General features: G+C 55.6%; 1 protein-coding gene across 9 annotated transcripts in view; it reads left to right on the forward strand.

Moving 5' to 3' along the window:
• AARS2 (alanyl-tRNA synthetase 2, mitochondrial) overlaps nucleotides 1-11,634 on the forward strand; it is a 43,792-nt gene that overhangs the window by 22,006 nt on the left and 10,152 nt on the right. For 2 of the 9 annotated variants that reach the window (XM_039530012.1, XM_039530013.1), the window contains 10 exons: nucleotides 1,087-1,200; nucleotides 1,725-1,865; nucleotides 2,742-2,879; nucleotides 3,341-3,450; nucleotides 3,704-3,812; nucleotides 6,220-6,342; nucleotides 6,680-6,790; nucleotides 7,732-7,815; nucleotides 8,146-8,256; nucleotides 8,732-9,457. In XM_039530012.1, coding sequence (XP_039385946.1) covers nucleotides 1,087-1,200; nucleotides 1,725-1,865; nucleotides 2,742-2,879; nucleotides 3,341-3,450; nucleotides 3,704-3,812; nucleotides 6,220-6,342; nucleotides 6,680-6,790; nucleotides 7,732-7,815; nucleotides 8,146-8,256; nucleotides 8,732-8,896 — 1,206 coding nt within the window. In that variant the 3' untranslated portion in view covers nucleotides 8,897-9,457. Of the gene's footprint in view, nucleotides 1-1,086; nucleotides 1,201-1,724; nucleotides 1,866-2,741; nucleotides 2,880-3,340; nucleotides 3,451-3,703; nucleotides 3,813-6,219; nucleotides 6,343-6,679; nucleotides 6,791-7,731; nucleotides 7,816-8,145; nucleotides 8,257-8,731; nucleotides 9,464-11,634 lie in introns of those variants that run through there. The other 7 variants (XM_039530005.1, XM_039530004.1, XM_039530009.1 and 4 more) reach the window with 5 other exon arrangements.

Here is an 11,634-nt window from a genome sequence, read left to right on the forward strand (position 1 = left end):
GCATGGCCAGCCCTAGAGACCTGTAAGTGGGGCCCAGCCTGATGCTCGCTCGCTCTCCTTCCCCTTCTCTCCCTCCCAAAGGCACTAGGGAGAATTGTCCAGCGCCACCACCTCCAAAGCTTGTTGCTTCAGCCTTATAAAGAGGCTCAGAGGGAAGAAAACTGAAGCCTCTTCGGGGAATTCTAATGCAAAAGCAGAATCTACGGTAGTCCTATGGAGTTGGGCTGGATACAGCACCTTAGATTCAGCCATGCAGTGGCCTAGCTCCTTTTCCTGCCTCCTCAGCCTTGAGAATCACCCCCATGTCATTGATGCTGTCTGGGAAAACCAGCTGGGATTCCCCTACACCAGTGGTCCCCAAACTTTTTAGGGTCACCCCCCCCTTAGCCCTGTCCAGCTCCTGGGAGCCACGTGCAGACAGCGGTAAGGGGGCCGGGGCCAGGATTGGAGCCGCAGCCGGGAGCCTGGGCCACAGCTCAGGGCAGGGTCGGAGTAGAACTGGGAGCGGAGTGGGGGCTGACCTGGGCCCCGCCGCACCCCCTCTCCCCCACTCCGAACGTTCCAGGACATGCCCCACATTTTGGGGATCTCTGCTCTACAGAACTCATCAGTGCTACTCCTTCGTAAGCCAAAGGGGGTGCTATTGAGTAACATGAATTACTGTCTGTCCTACCCTTTATCCAGCCCAGTAATCTGAAAGCTGTCCGTGTGTGTGAAGTGAGCTAGTGGCTTCAGTCCAGTTCCTAAGGGACAAGTGGCCATGTCTCAGAACATCAGGCTCACAGCTGGCATGGTCTCCCTGCTTGCTGGCAGCCTCAGCAGCGACACGTGGAACCACAAGGCCATAGAGATGGAACTCCTGGGCAGGGCTGAAGCACGCTGGTGGCGAGGATGGGATGGTGTTTGCAGGACGCTTGCCCTGCCTATTCCCATCCTGTACCTGTTCTGCGGATAGATGGGGGATTCCAGTCTCCAGTGAAGTCAGCCACCTTTCACGAGCCATTGAACTCCCCTAAAATCCCTGTACTGCCAGGGAGTTGAACGTCTGTGCTAACCACTCCTCCCTCTCTCTCTCTCTGCTTGGAGGATGTACTCTTCCCGGTGGAGTCAGTTCAGCTCTCCGGTGGCTACGTGATCCATGAGGTCACAGCCCCCGAGACCCTGCAGGCTGGGGATCAAGTGCTACTCTTTGTGGATGAGGTAAGGACTCACTGCTCTTAACCCTTTCTTGGCCTTGCTGCTGGGGAGTGGTGTGTGGCACTTAGCAACTGAGAGCAAAGAGCTGCCACTCAACGGTGCTTTTGTCTGTCTCCGATCCTCCTGCGGTTTTGGGTTAGGACATTTCTCCTCATGTAATGGTGTGTGGAGGGATGTTCCCTATGAGTCCTGTCTGCCATCCCCTAAAGGGGGATGGGACCCTGTCCAGCAGAATCTAGCCTAGCACTAGTGTCTATATAGTGCTGATCAGACAGATGGGAGCAGTCAAGTGGAGTCAGATCTTGAGGAGGGCTCTTGGGCTGTCACGTCCACCTAGTGCGTTTGGAATACCCCATTTGTGCACACACTAATGCTTCTCTTCCCCTGTCCTCCCCTAGCCCCTGTATGATGCAGGGTCCCCACATGGACTCTGTGACACTTAGGATACACCCACACGCTTTCCTCCCCTCTCACTAGTAGAATTGTGAGGTCCTCCTGCTTGACCTGCTGCGTGTCTGCGGTTTCAGGCTCAGCGGCTGGCCTGCATGGTGAACCACACTGCCACCCATCTGCTGAGCTTTGCGCTCCGCCGTGTCCTAGGAGACCAGACAGAACAGCGAGGGTCCCACGTGACTGCTGAGCAGCTCCGATTCGACTTCAGTACCCAGGTGATGGGGATCCCCAAGCACCCCACTCTGGAAGGGTCCCTGAGGGTCAGGGGAACATCCCTTGTCTGTATAAATCGCCCTCTCAATTCCTGTCTCCTGCCTGTGGCCAGGAGAACTCGAGTCCCTCGTCTGTTTCAGCCATTGCTGAGTGTCTCCTAGGTGGAGCAGGGGCTGGGCTTTAGCTGTGCTTCACCTTCTCTTGTGATGGGATTTTCCCATATGAGTCAAGCCAGGCTTTGGCTGGCTAGAGGAGACAACGTGCTCAAATGAATCCCTTGAAGTAACATGAGCCCTGCTCTGACTGGGGCCCAGTGTGACCTCTGTGGGGGAAGGGGTGGGTGGGTTTGGAGGTACAGAGGATTGGCAGGAGGGTCCTGGGGTGATAGTGATGGGATCTCACAGACTTGGGCTTGCTGACTTGATTATAGTATGTGCTGGGGCATGCTTTAGCGAACACATGGTGTCAATACTTTAGTGCTCTGCGGGCGTCCTTCCTGGGGCAAGGGGAAGGTGTACAAATGGGCTACACAGGCTGTCGGGGGCAGATGAGGAAACTCAGTGAGTTCATCCTTAGCATGTGGGTGGTGTCTCACTTGAAGGACTTTACTAACATTGTTGGATTGATTCTGGCCTGTTTCACGGAGTGGGGCAGCGGGGAGGGAAGGGTCGTGATGATCACAACCCCCATTTACACACTGGGAAAACCAGGTACAGAGAGGAAGCATTTTATTCAAGATCTGACACGGAGCTGGGAATAGAACCCAGGAGTCCTGGCACTGAGCCTTCCAGCTCTAACACACCACTTCCTCCTTTGTGACACCTGATACTGTGCCACTCAGGGGACATTTCCTGATGGTGGATAATCTCCTCTCCCAGGCCCCAGTGACCACGCAGCAGCTGCAGGAAGTAGAAGGTGTGATCCAGGAAGTGGTTGACCAGAATGAAATTGTCTATATGGCAGAAGTCCCCCTGGCACTGGCAAGTGGCATTCAGGGGCTCCGGACCATGGATGAGGTACAGTAGGAGGGCATGTAATAAGCCCACAGGCCTCAGCAGAGGGCAGCTCCCAACAAGGGTTATGAGGGTCATAAGAGATATACCCCGATGGACTCCCCTAACCGGGGAATCTCCATCTAAAGCATGGAAAGGAAAGTGTGCTAGAGATGGGTGAATGAAGGTTTGTTCCTGGTGGTGCCCAGGCAGCCTCAGGTATGGTGATGTGGAGGCTGCCTGCTACAGGGAGGTGGGCCTGGAGCTGCAGTGTGGTCCCATTAATCCGCTCTCTCAGTTGTTCTTTCTGAACAGCAAACCCTCTGTGTGTCAGCCTGTGGGAGGAGCAGCGCTACTGTCTGCCGCTGGATCTGCTGGGGTCTCTCATTGGGTGGGGGTGCAGCAGCTGTGACCTGAGGCACTGACTGGTTCTGTGACGCCGCATGAATCCTCTTGTTTGTTGCAGCTGATCTTTCTCCTCTCAGGTGTATCCAGATCCAGTGAGGGTGGTATCCGTGGGGGTCCCCGTAGAAAGTGCACTGATGCCCAACTCTCAGGCTGCGATGCAGACTTCTGTGGAGCTGTGCTGTGGGACGTAAGTGCTCTTCTCTAGGGTCAGAGAGAGCTTTGTGGGGGCAGGGCGCATATTCCTGGCTTGTCCTCCCATCCAGATCCAGAGGCAGGGCTTGACTGAGGGTCTCTAAACAGTCTGTACCTAGACCAGAGGAGGAGGGTATGTTGATCAAGACAGAGGGAGCTGAAAGCAAAACCTGGCTCCCTGTTGGAAAGCTGAGACTGAATCTAGACAATGGGCACACGCTGATATTTCTCCTCTGTCCACCTCATAGGCACTTACTGCAGACAGGAGCTGTGCAGGATCTGACCATCACCTCCGAGCGTCAGCTGGTTAAAGGGATCAGTCGCATCATCGCGGTGACTGGGGAGCAAGCCAAGCAGGTGAGACAAGGGAGGCTGAGATTTCCATGGTTTGATGGCACTGAAACTGGGGGCTGCTGTGTGCTCCTCCTCGTCCCCCTCCCCAGCTCTGCTGATGCCCCTCAGACCTGGCCTGCGGCAACCTCTTAGCTCCCCGTCTTCTCCCTCCCACCCCCAACGTGCAGACAGCTCTGCCACTGCACTTCACCAGGGGTCTGTAGCCCCCTTTCTTTCCATCCTGGGCTCCCCACACATGGCTCTGCCCATGCCCCTCACTCCTGATCTGCAATACCACTTCTGAGATGATAATTCAGCACTGAATAGCAGGAACCCTTTAACCTCTCTTCACAGGTGGGATTTAAACCCAGGCCTCAGATAGGAGTCTAATGGTTTGATCCTCTCTGCCCTAGTTTTAGTTCATATCACAGCAGCTTTTAGCTGCTGATCTCTTGTGCTTACGGGGCTCTGGTCTCATTCTAGCAATTTTTACTTCTTGGCTTTGATCTTTGACTCCTGCTCAGCAGTGATCCTGGCTGGCAAGTCTGCGTGCAGAGCAATTGACCTAGTTACTCTGTGCGTGGGAAGCCCCAGTGTGCTTGAGCACCTGGAAGTTAGGGACTCGGCATCCCTTGCCGTGTCCTCTCATGCAGCAGTACAAGGAGAGTGCAGCCATCAGGAAATTATGTTTCTCCTCGGTGGAACTGCAACCCTTTACCCACCCCAGCAGATCTGTTGCTGTTTGATTCTCCCCTGTGCATTCCTGACAAGCCTCCTCCTGCCGTGGAGGAGCGAAGGCTGCAAGGCATGCTTGCCCTGCTTGCTAGGAGCGCTGACCCGAAGCTGCACGTCAGTGGTTCACATTCACCCGCAGGTTGCTGTTGTGTTTGGTGCCGAGGTGAGCGGCTTGCAATCAGGGCTGTGCATGTTAATCATCCCGCGGATGCCAAAGAGCGGCACAAAGCCAAGGGAATGTAGCCAGGCTGGGCAGAACACTGTCCCTGCTCTGTGCCAGCTCTCCCCTTACACCAGGGGTGGGCGAACTTTTTGGCCCAAGTGACACATCTGGGTGAGGAAATTGCATGCAGGGCCATGAATGTAGGGCTGGGGTTGGGGTGCAGGAGGGAGTGCGAGGTGTGCAGGAAGGAGCTCAGGGCAGGGGGTTGGGGGTGCAGAGTGCCGGAGGGGGCTCAGAGCAGAGGGTTGGGGTGCAGGAGGGATGCAGCAGGGGTCTCAGAGCAGGGAGCTGGGGTGCAGGAGCGGTGTGGAGTGCGGGCTCCGGTCTGGCGCCACTTACCTTGAGTGGCTCCGGGGTGGCAGCAGCACGTAGCGGGGCTAAGGCAGGCTCCCTGCCTGTCCTGGCCCTACACTGCTCCTGGAAGTGGCTGGCACCACGTCCGTGGGGGAGGGGAGGCAGAGGGCTCTGCATGCTGCCCTCACCTGCGGGTACCTCCCCCGAAGCTCCCATTGGCCGCGGCTCCCCGTTCCTGGCCAATGGGAGCTGCGGGGGACGGTGTCTGCAGGCGAGGGCAGTGCGCGGAGCCCTCTGCTCCCCCCTCCCCCAGGGGCCGTAGGGATGTGGTGCTGGCCGCTTCTAGGAGCAGCACAGGGCCAGGGAAGGCAGGGAGCTGGCAATCCCGTGAGCCGGATCCAAAGCCCTGATGGGCCAGATCTGGCAAGCGGGCCATAGTTTGCCCACCCCTGCCTTACACCCACTGCTCTCCAGGGACAAATTCCATGGCTTCCTCCTCAGCTCAGGATGGGCACAGATCCCTGTAGGATTCTGTTTCCTTCCTCCTGGGTGTTAGATGGAGGCACCACAAGGAGAGGATACTCCAAGCTGGGAGAGTAAAGGTCATCAGGAAAAAAAAGTCCTGCCAGTAGAGATCTGTGAGCCCCACCATTTGGGATGCTAACACTAGACTAGGTAATGCAAGTAGAAAATGCACCACGCAATCCTATACTGGCTCCCAGGGGGATGCGCTAGAAGAGTTAACAGGTCTCCAACCCCCACAGTGCATCTGTTAGTGAAAAACAGCCCAAATGACGGGGCTCAGAGCTTCTCCAGCCAGAGCCCCTGGTGTCGCTGTCACACGTTTAAACACGCTGTGAAGTGTTTGTTGAAGGGCCTGTCCTGTGGGTGGCTCGGTCCCCTACAACTGGCCTGTTTATCAACGGCTATAAAGCTATGGCAAGGATTGTCTTCCAGACCCTCGATATTTCAGACACTCACCTGGTTGTCACTAATAAAACCCCAAACAAGAGCCACTTGGTGACAGAGCACAAACCTTTACAGAACCCACTTTCTAGCTGTCTTCCTCTTGGAAGTTTGAAGGGTTAACGCCTGCGATTTCACCCATTCCCGACCCTGCTCCTTCCCCTGCCTGCTGAGTGTCTCTCTCCTGAAGGGCTGTTTCTCTTGCTCTACTAGGCCCGGGAAGCAGGCCAGTCCTTGGCTAAAGAAGTGGACTCGCTCTCTGCGCGAGTGAAACAGGGAAGCTCTTCCCTTCCTGAGGTGCAGAGCCTCTCCAAGGAGGTGGGCCACCTGACTGAAGTGAGTGCTGTGTTCCTTATGCAGAAGCATCCCACTAGGAGTTTGAAATACAAGGTCACGTCTCTCTCCACCACTAGGTTCCACTCTCATCCAGGCCAGCAGCAGCAGAAAGCTGCTGCCACCTGATGACCTGTTTGGTGGCTGATATGAAAGGAGTTGGAGAGGTCTCAGTCCACTTCCGAGTGTGTGTATGGCAGGAAACCCTGTGGTCACATGGAACGGGGGGAGGTGGCAGCTGATCTAGGTTTGGAGATGATGCCCAGATCATTAAACCACTTTCCCCCTTGACACACCGTGTGGGTGGGTGGTTTTTTTTAAGCAGCTGCTTGTTTTCCAGGAGGTGGGCAGCACTGCGATGCCTCAGTGGCAGAGAAGGGAACTGCAGGCCATTCTCAAAGCCCTGCAGAGAGCAGCAAACACAGCGATTAGAAAACTAGAAATCAGACAGGTAAGGACGCAGCAGCAAGATCTCTGGCAGCTTTGCAGCCTGCTGAAGGCCACCAGATTGTTCTCCACTGAATGGGCAGATTCTCTCAGCTTGATCTTTCCTTACACAAGAACCACAGCTGTTCTGTTCATCAGAGTGACCTCTCCAAGAAATCAGGTCCCTGGGAATGCGGGGGAAAGGGAGGCAGGCAGGCCATTTTCAGCTGTGTAGGAGAAGTTCCATGTTGCGCTTTTGGTTGCTGATTCTCCTAACCTACACTGCAAGTCGTCCATTTTGGTTTAAGTGCTGAAACTAACCTTTCACCAGGGGCAACCTCCCTGCACTGCGAAGATGGGGAAACAACATGTAAGTGCTTTCTCACAACCCCTGCCCCACCGAGAGGCAGGTAGACATTATCCTCAGTGTTACAGGTGGCGACACTGAGACACAGAACTACAAAATGACTTCCCCAGGCTACAGAGCATCAGTGGCAGAGCAGGGACTAGACTCTGGGACTTCCTCCCACCCAGCCCCTTGCTTATTGTTCTAGCTCATGTGGCATCCAGCAGCAGTCTGTGTCTTGTTCGTTAATCTGGTTGTATTGGACGCTCCAGGAATGGTGGCTAGTCACTGAATCTTCTCTGCAACTAGTTCTGGGAACTGGAGTCTTTTCAGAACGCTAGTGCTAACCACTTGGTTTCTGCAAAACATACCTGGGAGGTCAGACTGAACTTCCCTCACCCTTGGGGGGCGGGCAGGGCACGGCTGAGGTGTGTGGGCAGGGAGTGGCTTCCATATCCTGTTCAGTGGGTAAATAGGGGATTCCAGTCTGCAGGGCTTAGTCTGGCCCCTGCCATGGCGTTTGACGGCTCCCCACCTTTTCCTGTGACAGGGCTGGATGTCCCCTCCATCCTCCCACGTCATGGGTGGTCTCTCACAGTGCCGTGTTTCTCCTCCTCCAGGCTGCAGAGAAGGCGCAAGGCCTGCTGGAGAAGCATTCCAAGCAGCCAGTCATCATCGATACCATCCCGGCCGACTCGCTCTCAGTGAGTGTTCGGGAGTGAGCTCTCCGTGCAGTTGCCTTGTCCCCTAGCACAGGGGAAGTCAGTAGGGTTGGGCTCTGGAGCCCGATGGAGCTGACACAGCTGGCTTGGGGCTGGGGCAGGTGAATTGAGGCGCAGGGGACTGGCGCAGTGGTTGGAGCAGTTTGGGAGTGAGGTGGCAGAACTGCCAGAGAGCAGAGTAAGCTGAGCTGTTCTGCCAAGCAGCACGCTGGCCGTGCAGTAACCTCCTCCTCTAGTATTTCATCAGCTTAAGTCATCTGCTCAGGAGTCTTCCCCTCCCTTCCTGACACTGCCCCTCCATGCCTCTCCTAGATCCTCATGAAGGTGGTGAACCAGCTTTGTGACAAATCTCCTGGGGCTTCGGTGTTGCTGCTCAGCCCGCAGGCGTCCGGCGAGGTGCTCTGTGCCTGTCAGGTGTCCAAGGTATGCAGGGTCGTGCTGCAGCTGGGAATCTCTGCCTGCCTGTCTGTGTTCTGTTGGGGGGGGAGCTCGTAGCCCAGAGTGTGGCCAGTAACTGCCTCTGCCCCGTTTGGGAGACTGGCCCTGGGCTGTAGCACGCACCGTCCAGCAAGGACTATATGGGATTGCCCCTGGCAGCCTGTTAGTGCTGCTGCTTAGTCATCTGGAGGAGTCCGTGATGAGACACACGGGCTCAGGTGGAGCCTGGTGTGGCCCTGGTGCTTCTGGCCTGGAGAGGGAGGAGTCAGGAAAGAGGTCCACCTCTGCCATGGGTCAGGGCAGACCACCAGTCCCTACCAGCTCAGGGAGCAAGGACCCAGGCTGCCTGCATACTGAGAAAGGGCCCCACGTGCCCTCTTGGACCCTTCTTTCCCCATCCAGGCCGGGGTGCCTCCTGGCCCGCAGTCAGGCTAACCTCTCTCCTCATGTCTCTCCCCAGAGTGCCCTGCCCACGTTTTCCGCTGCGGACTGGGCCCTGGCTGTCTGTACTCACATGGGAGGCAACGCAGGGGGCTCTGGCATTGTCGCCAAGGGTACTGGGAACACCAAGAACCTTCAGGGGGCCCTGACTGCTGCACTGGAGTTTGCCCGGAGTAGACTCTGAAGTAAGGATGATTCCTTGTTTTGTGGGGTCAGCTGGAGCCAGCAGAGCTACCAGCCTCTCGTCTCAGGGATGTTGCCACAGAGCTGTCCCTTTGCTGCACCACATTTCAGCCTCCGACCAGCTCTGTGTCTTGGGTGGCTTAGCAGCTCCCATTGCTGAACGCTGCTGCCAAGCACTGTGGATCAGGGATATCTGGCTTCCTGCCACCGGGGGTCAACATAGGAACAGGGGCCAGAGTCGGCCGACCATCCTGCCCCATAGGACTGACTGGAGGAAGCAGCTGACTGCTTCTGGCCGTCTAGCCTGGATTCATGGGGATTGTCACAGAAGGAGCCAGTTTTAATCCGGCTTGCAGGGAGGTTGTGGCTGCTAGAGGGGTGATCCTGTGCCATGGCTGGGAGAGATTTACCGCCATGTGAGCCACACTCACAAGGAAGCTCTGTGGGGGAGAAGGGGAACTGTGCAATGGTATCCTGAAGCTAATAAAGAACTGAGATTGGCTGAGCTGCTGACACCTTTTTCTGATTAGCTGCAGTTTCCTTTCTGGTCTAGTGCAGCAAGGCCTCCTGGGAGTTCTGTCCCTGCAAACCCTGCCCTCAGCAGCTGCTTTAACTCTTCTCCTAGCAGTGCTGTTCACCTTCAAAGTGTGGGTCAAGGACACGCTCCACCAGGGGCAGTAGCGTAATCGCATCGTCCCCATCTTACAGAGAGGAGAGCCAAGCAGCACAGAAACTAGCCTGGGAAAGTCCTCTAGCTCACTGTCTGTCTGCCCAGCCAGTGCAGGGTAGCTTCTGCAGTGTGTGGGGCTGGGTCCAGTTCCAGGTGGTGGGGTTTGCAGCCTTTCCCCAGGGGAGCTCATCCTGCAGCCCCAGAGATATCAGTGTTAGGATTGTGTTCTGGCTATTCAGCCTGTTTGCTTTGTGTGCATCCCATTAATCCTCCTCCTCCGCACTCCACCACTCTTCTAACCTTCCCTTGTCAGGGCTGCGGTCCTGCTCCTCTGATTTGTTACATTCAGCCCTGGCCCTTACTCGCATACCAAGAGCAAACTCAGCCATGGGGGGGATGTCTAGAGAGCATTAGGAACATGTTTCCCAGAACATCTTGGGCAGCAAACACAGTTGCATTGGTGCTGATGTCATGGCTGTACCAACATAGAAACAACCTGTGGAACTCCCTGGTGCAGGAGATAGCAAGGCCCAGGCTGCACTGGGCTTTAAAAGGATTGGTTGATTTTTTATGAGCACTCATAGCATATACAACTCCACAAACTAACATGACCTGGGTAATTTAAACCTCTTTATTATGTGTATTACAGCAGTGCCTAGAGCCCCTGCCCCGGGCTATGTCGATCTAAAGCGAAGACACTCCCTGCCCAAAGGCCTTGCAAAACTTGGTTTATGCCAAGATGCAGAAGTGGGGGGGGGAGGGAAGGACTGCCAAGGTAAACAGTGAAATTGCTGTAAGCAGTAGAAGTAGCTCACCCCTGGCTTGGTCGTTATCAGCAGCTAGGGCTTGGGAGGCATCACAGCAGCATTGAGCTTGAAGGATGAGGTAGTAGCGGCATGGATTTTAGGGGGAATTTTCCCATGCATAAAGGGGGGGATGGGGGAAAGCCTGGATGCACAAAGGTACTTTGGTGTTGGTACTTTGGTGAGTGTCACAGTGCCTAACTGTTAGGGCTTAGAAAATCACAGGAACATGCTGCAAGTCACAAAGCCTGAGTTTAGCACCTACCCTCCCTATGTAGTGCATGGGGCGAGACAGGTGCTTTAGACTGCACATCCCAAAAGCCAGCATGGTAGACAGGGAGCTGCCTAAGCTAGCCCGTGGGAGATGCTGGCCAGCAGGGGATGTGCTAAGCCCTGCTCCTCTCACAGAGACAGGCACCCAAGTCCAGGCAGGGAGGTGTGTGTCTCTGCCAGCGTTCTTAGCCAGGAACCCTCTTTGGAGTTAGGCACCTCTGCCACTGTTGCAAGAGGCTGGGCGGGGAGGAGGGCCTCTTTCATAAGTTTTAGCCCAGTGGTTTGGATTCTCACCTGGAAGACCCCCAGGTAAAATCCCCCCGGAGGATTTGAACTGGCATCTGCCCCATCTTATGTGAGTGCCCTAATCACTGGACATGCGTTTGCTCTCTGTCTCCCTGGCCCAAATGACTAATTATTTATCCACAGTGGAACAGCCTCAACAGGAGAGATTCAGGGAGCCCCACATGGGACTATCTCATAGCCCAGTGGTTAGAGCACGCTCCCGAGAGGTGACAGAGTCCAGTTCAAATCCCTTCTCCCCCTCAAGTGGAGAGGAGACTTGACATGGGTGCTCTCCTGCATCCCAGGTAAGCACCCTAACCACTGGGCTAAAAGAGCGATGGTGGGGGGCCACTCCCCCAGCTGACTTGTGTGTGCCTGAGGGACCCAACTGATAGGCAGCCTCTGAGCATGCCTACAGCTCAGGCCCCATACATGACTTAAGTGGCCAAACTCCTACTTCCCCCCCCCCCCTCCACCCCATGGGGCATAGGCAGGGGCCAGGCATCCAGACTCCTAGAGTGAGGCACCAGTGCACAAACCCAGAGCCTCAAACACAGTCACCACAGGAGCTTTTACAGTAGAAATGTAGGCACTGAGAGAGTTCAGGCACCTAGAGGGTTTGCCAGTTTTGTGAATCACCTAAAACTGGGAGGTGGGGCCTTGACCCAGACTTAGGTGCCTAAGTCCCTTTGTGACTCGAGGCCAAAG

This window comes from Mauremys reevesii, linkage group 3 (assembly GCF_016161935.1).
Source record: "Mauremys reevesii isolate NIE-2019 linkage group 3, ASM1616193v1, whole genome shotgun sequence".
NCBI lineage: Eukaryota > Metazoa > Chordata > Testudines > Geoemydidae > Mauremys > Mauremys reevesii.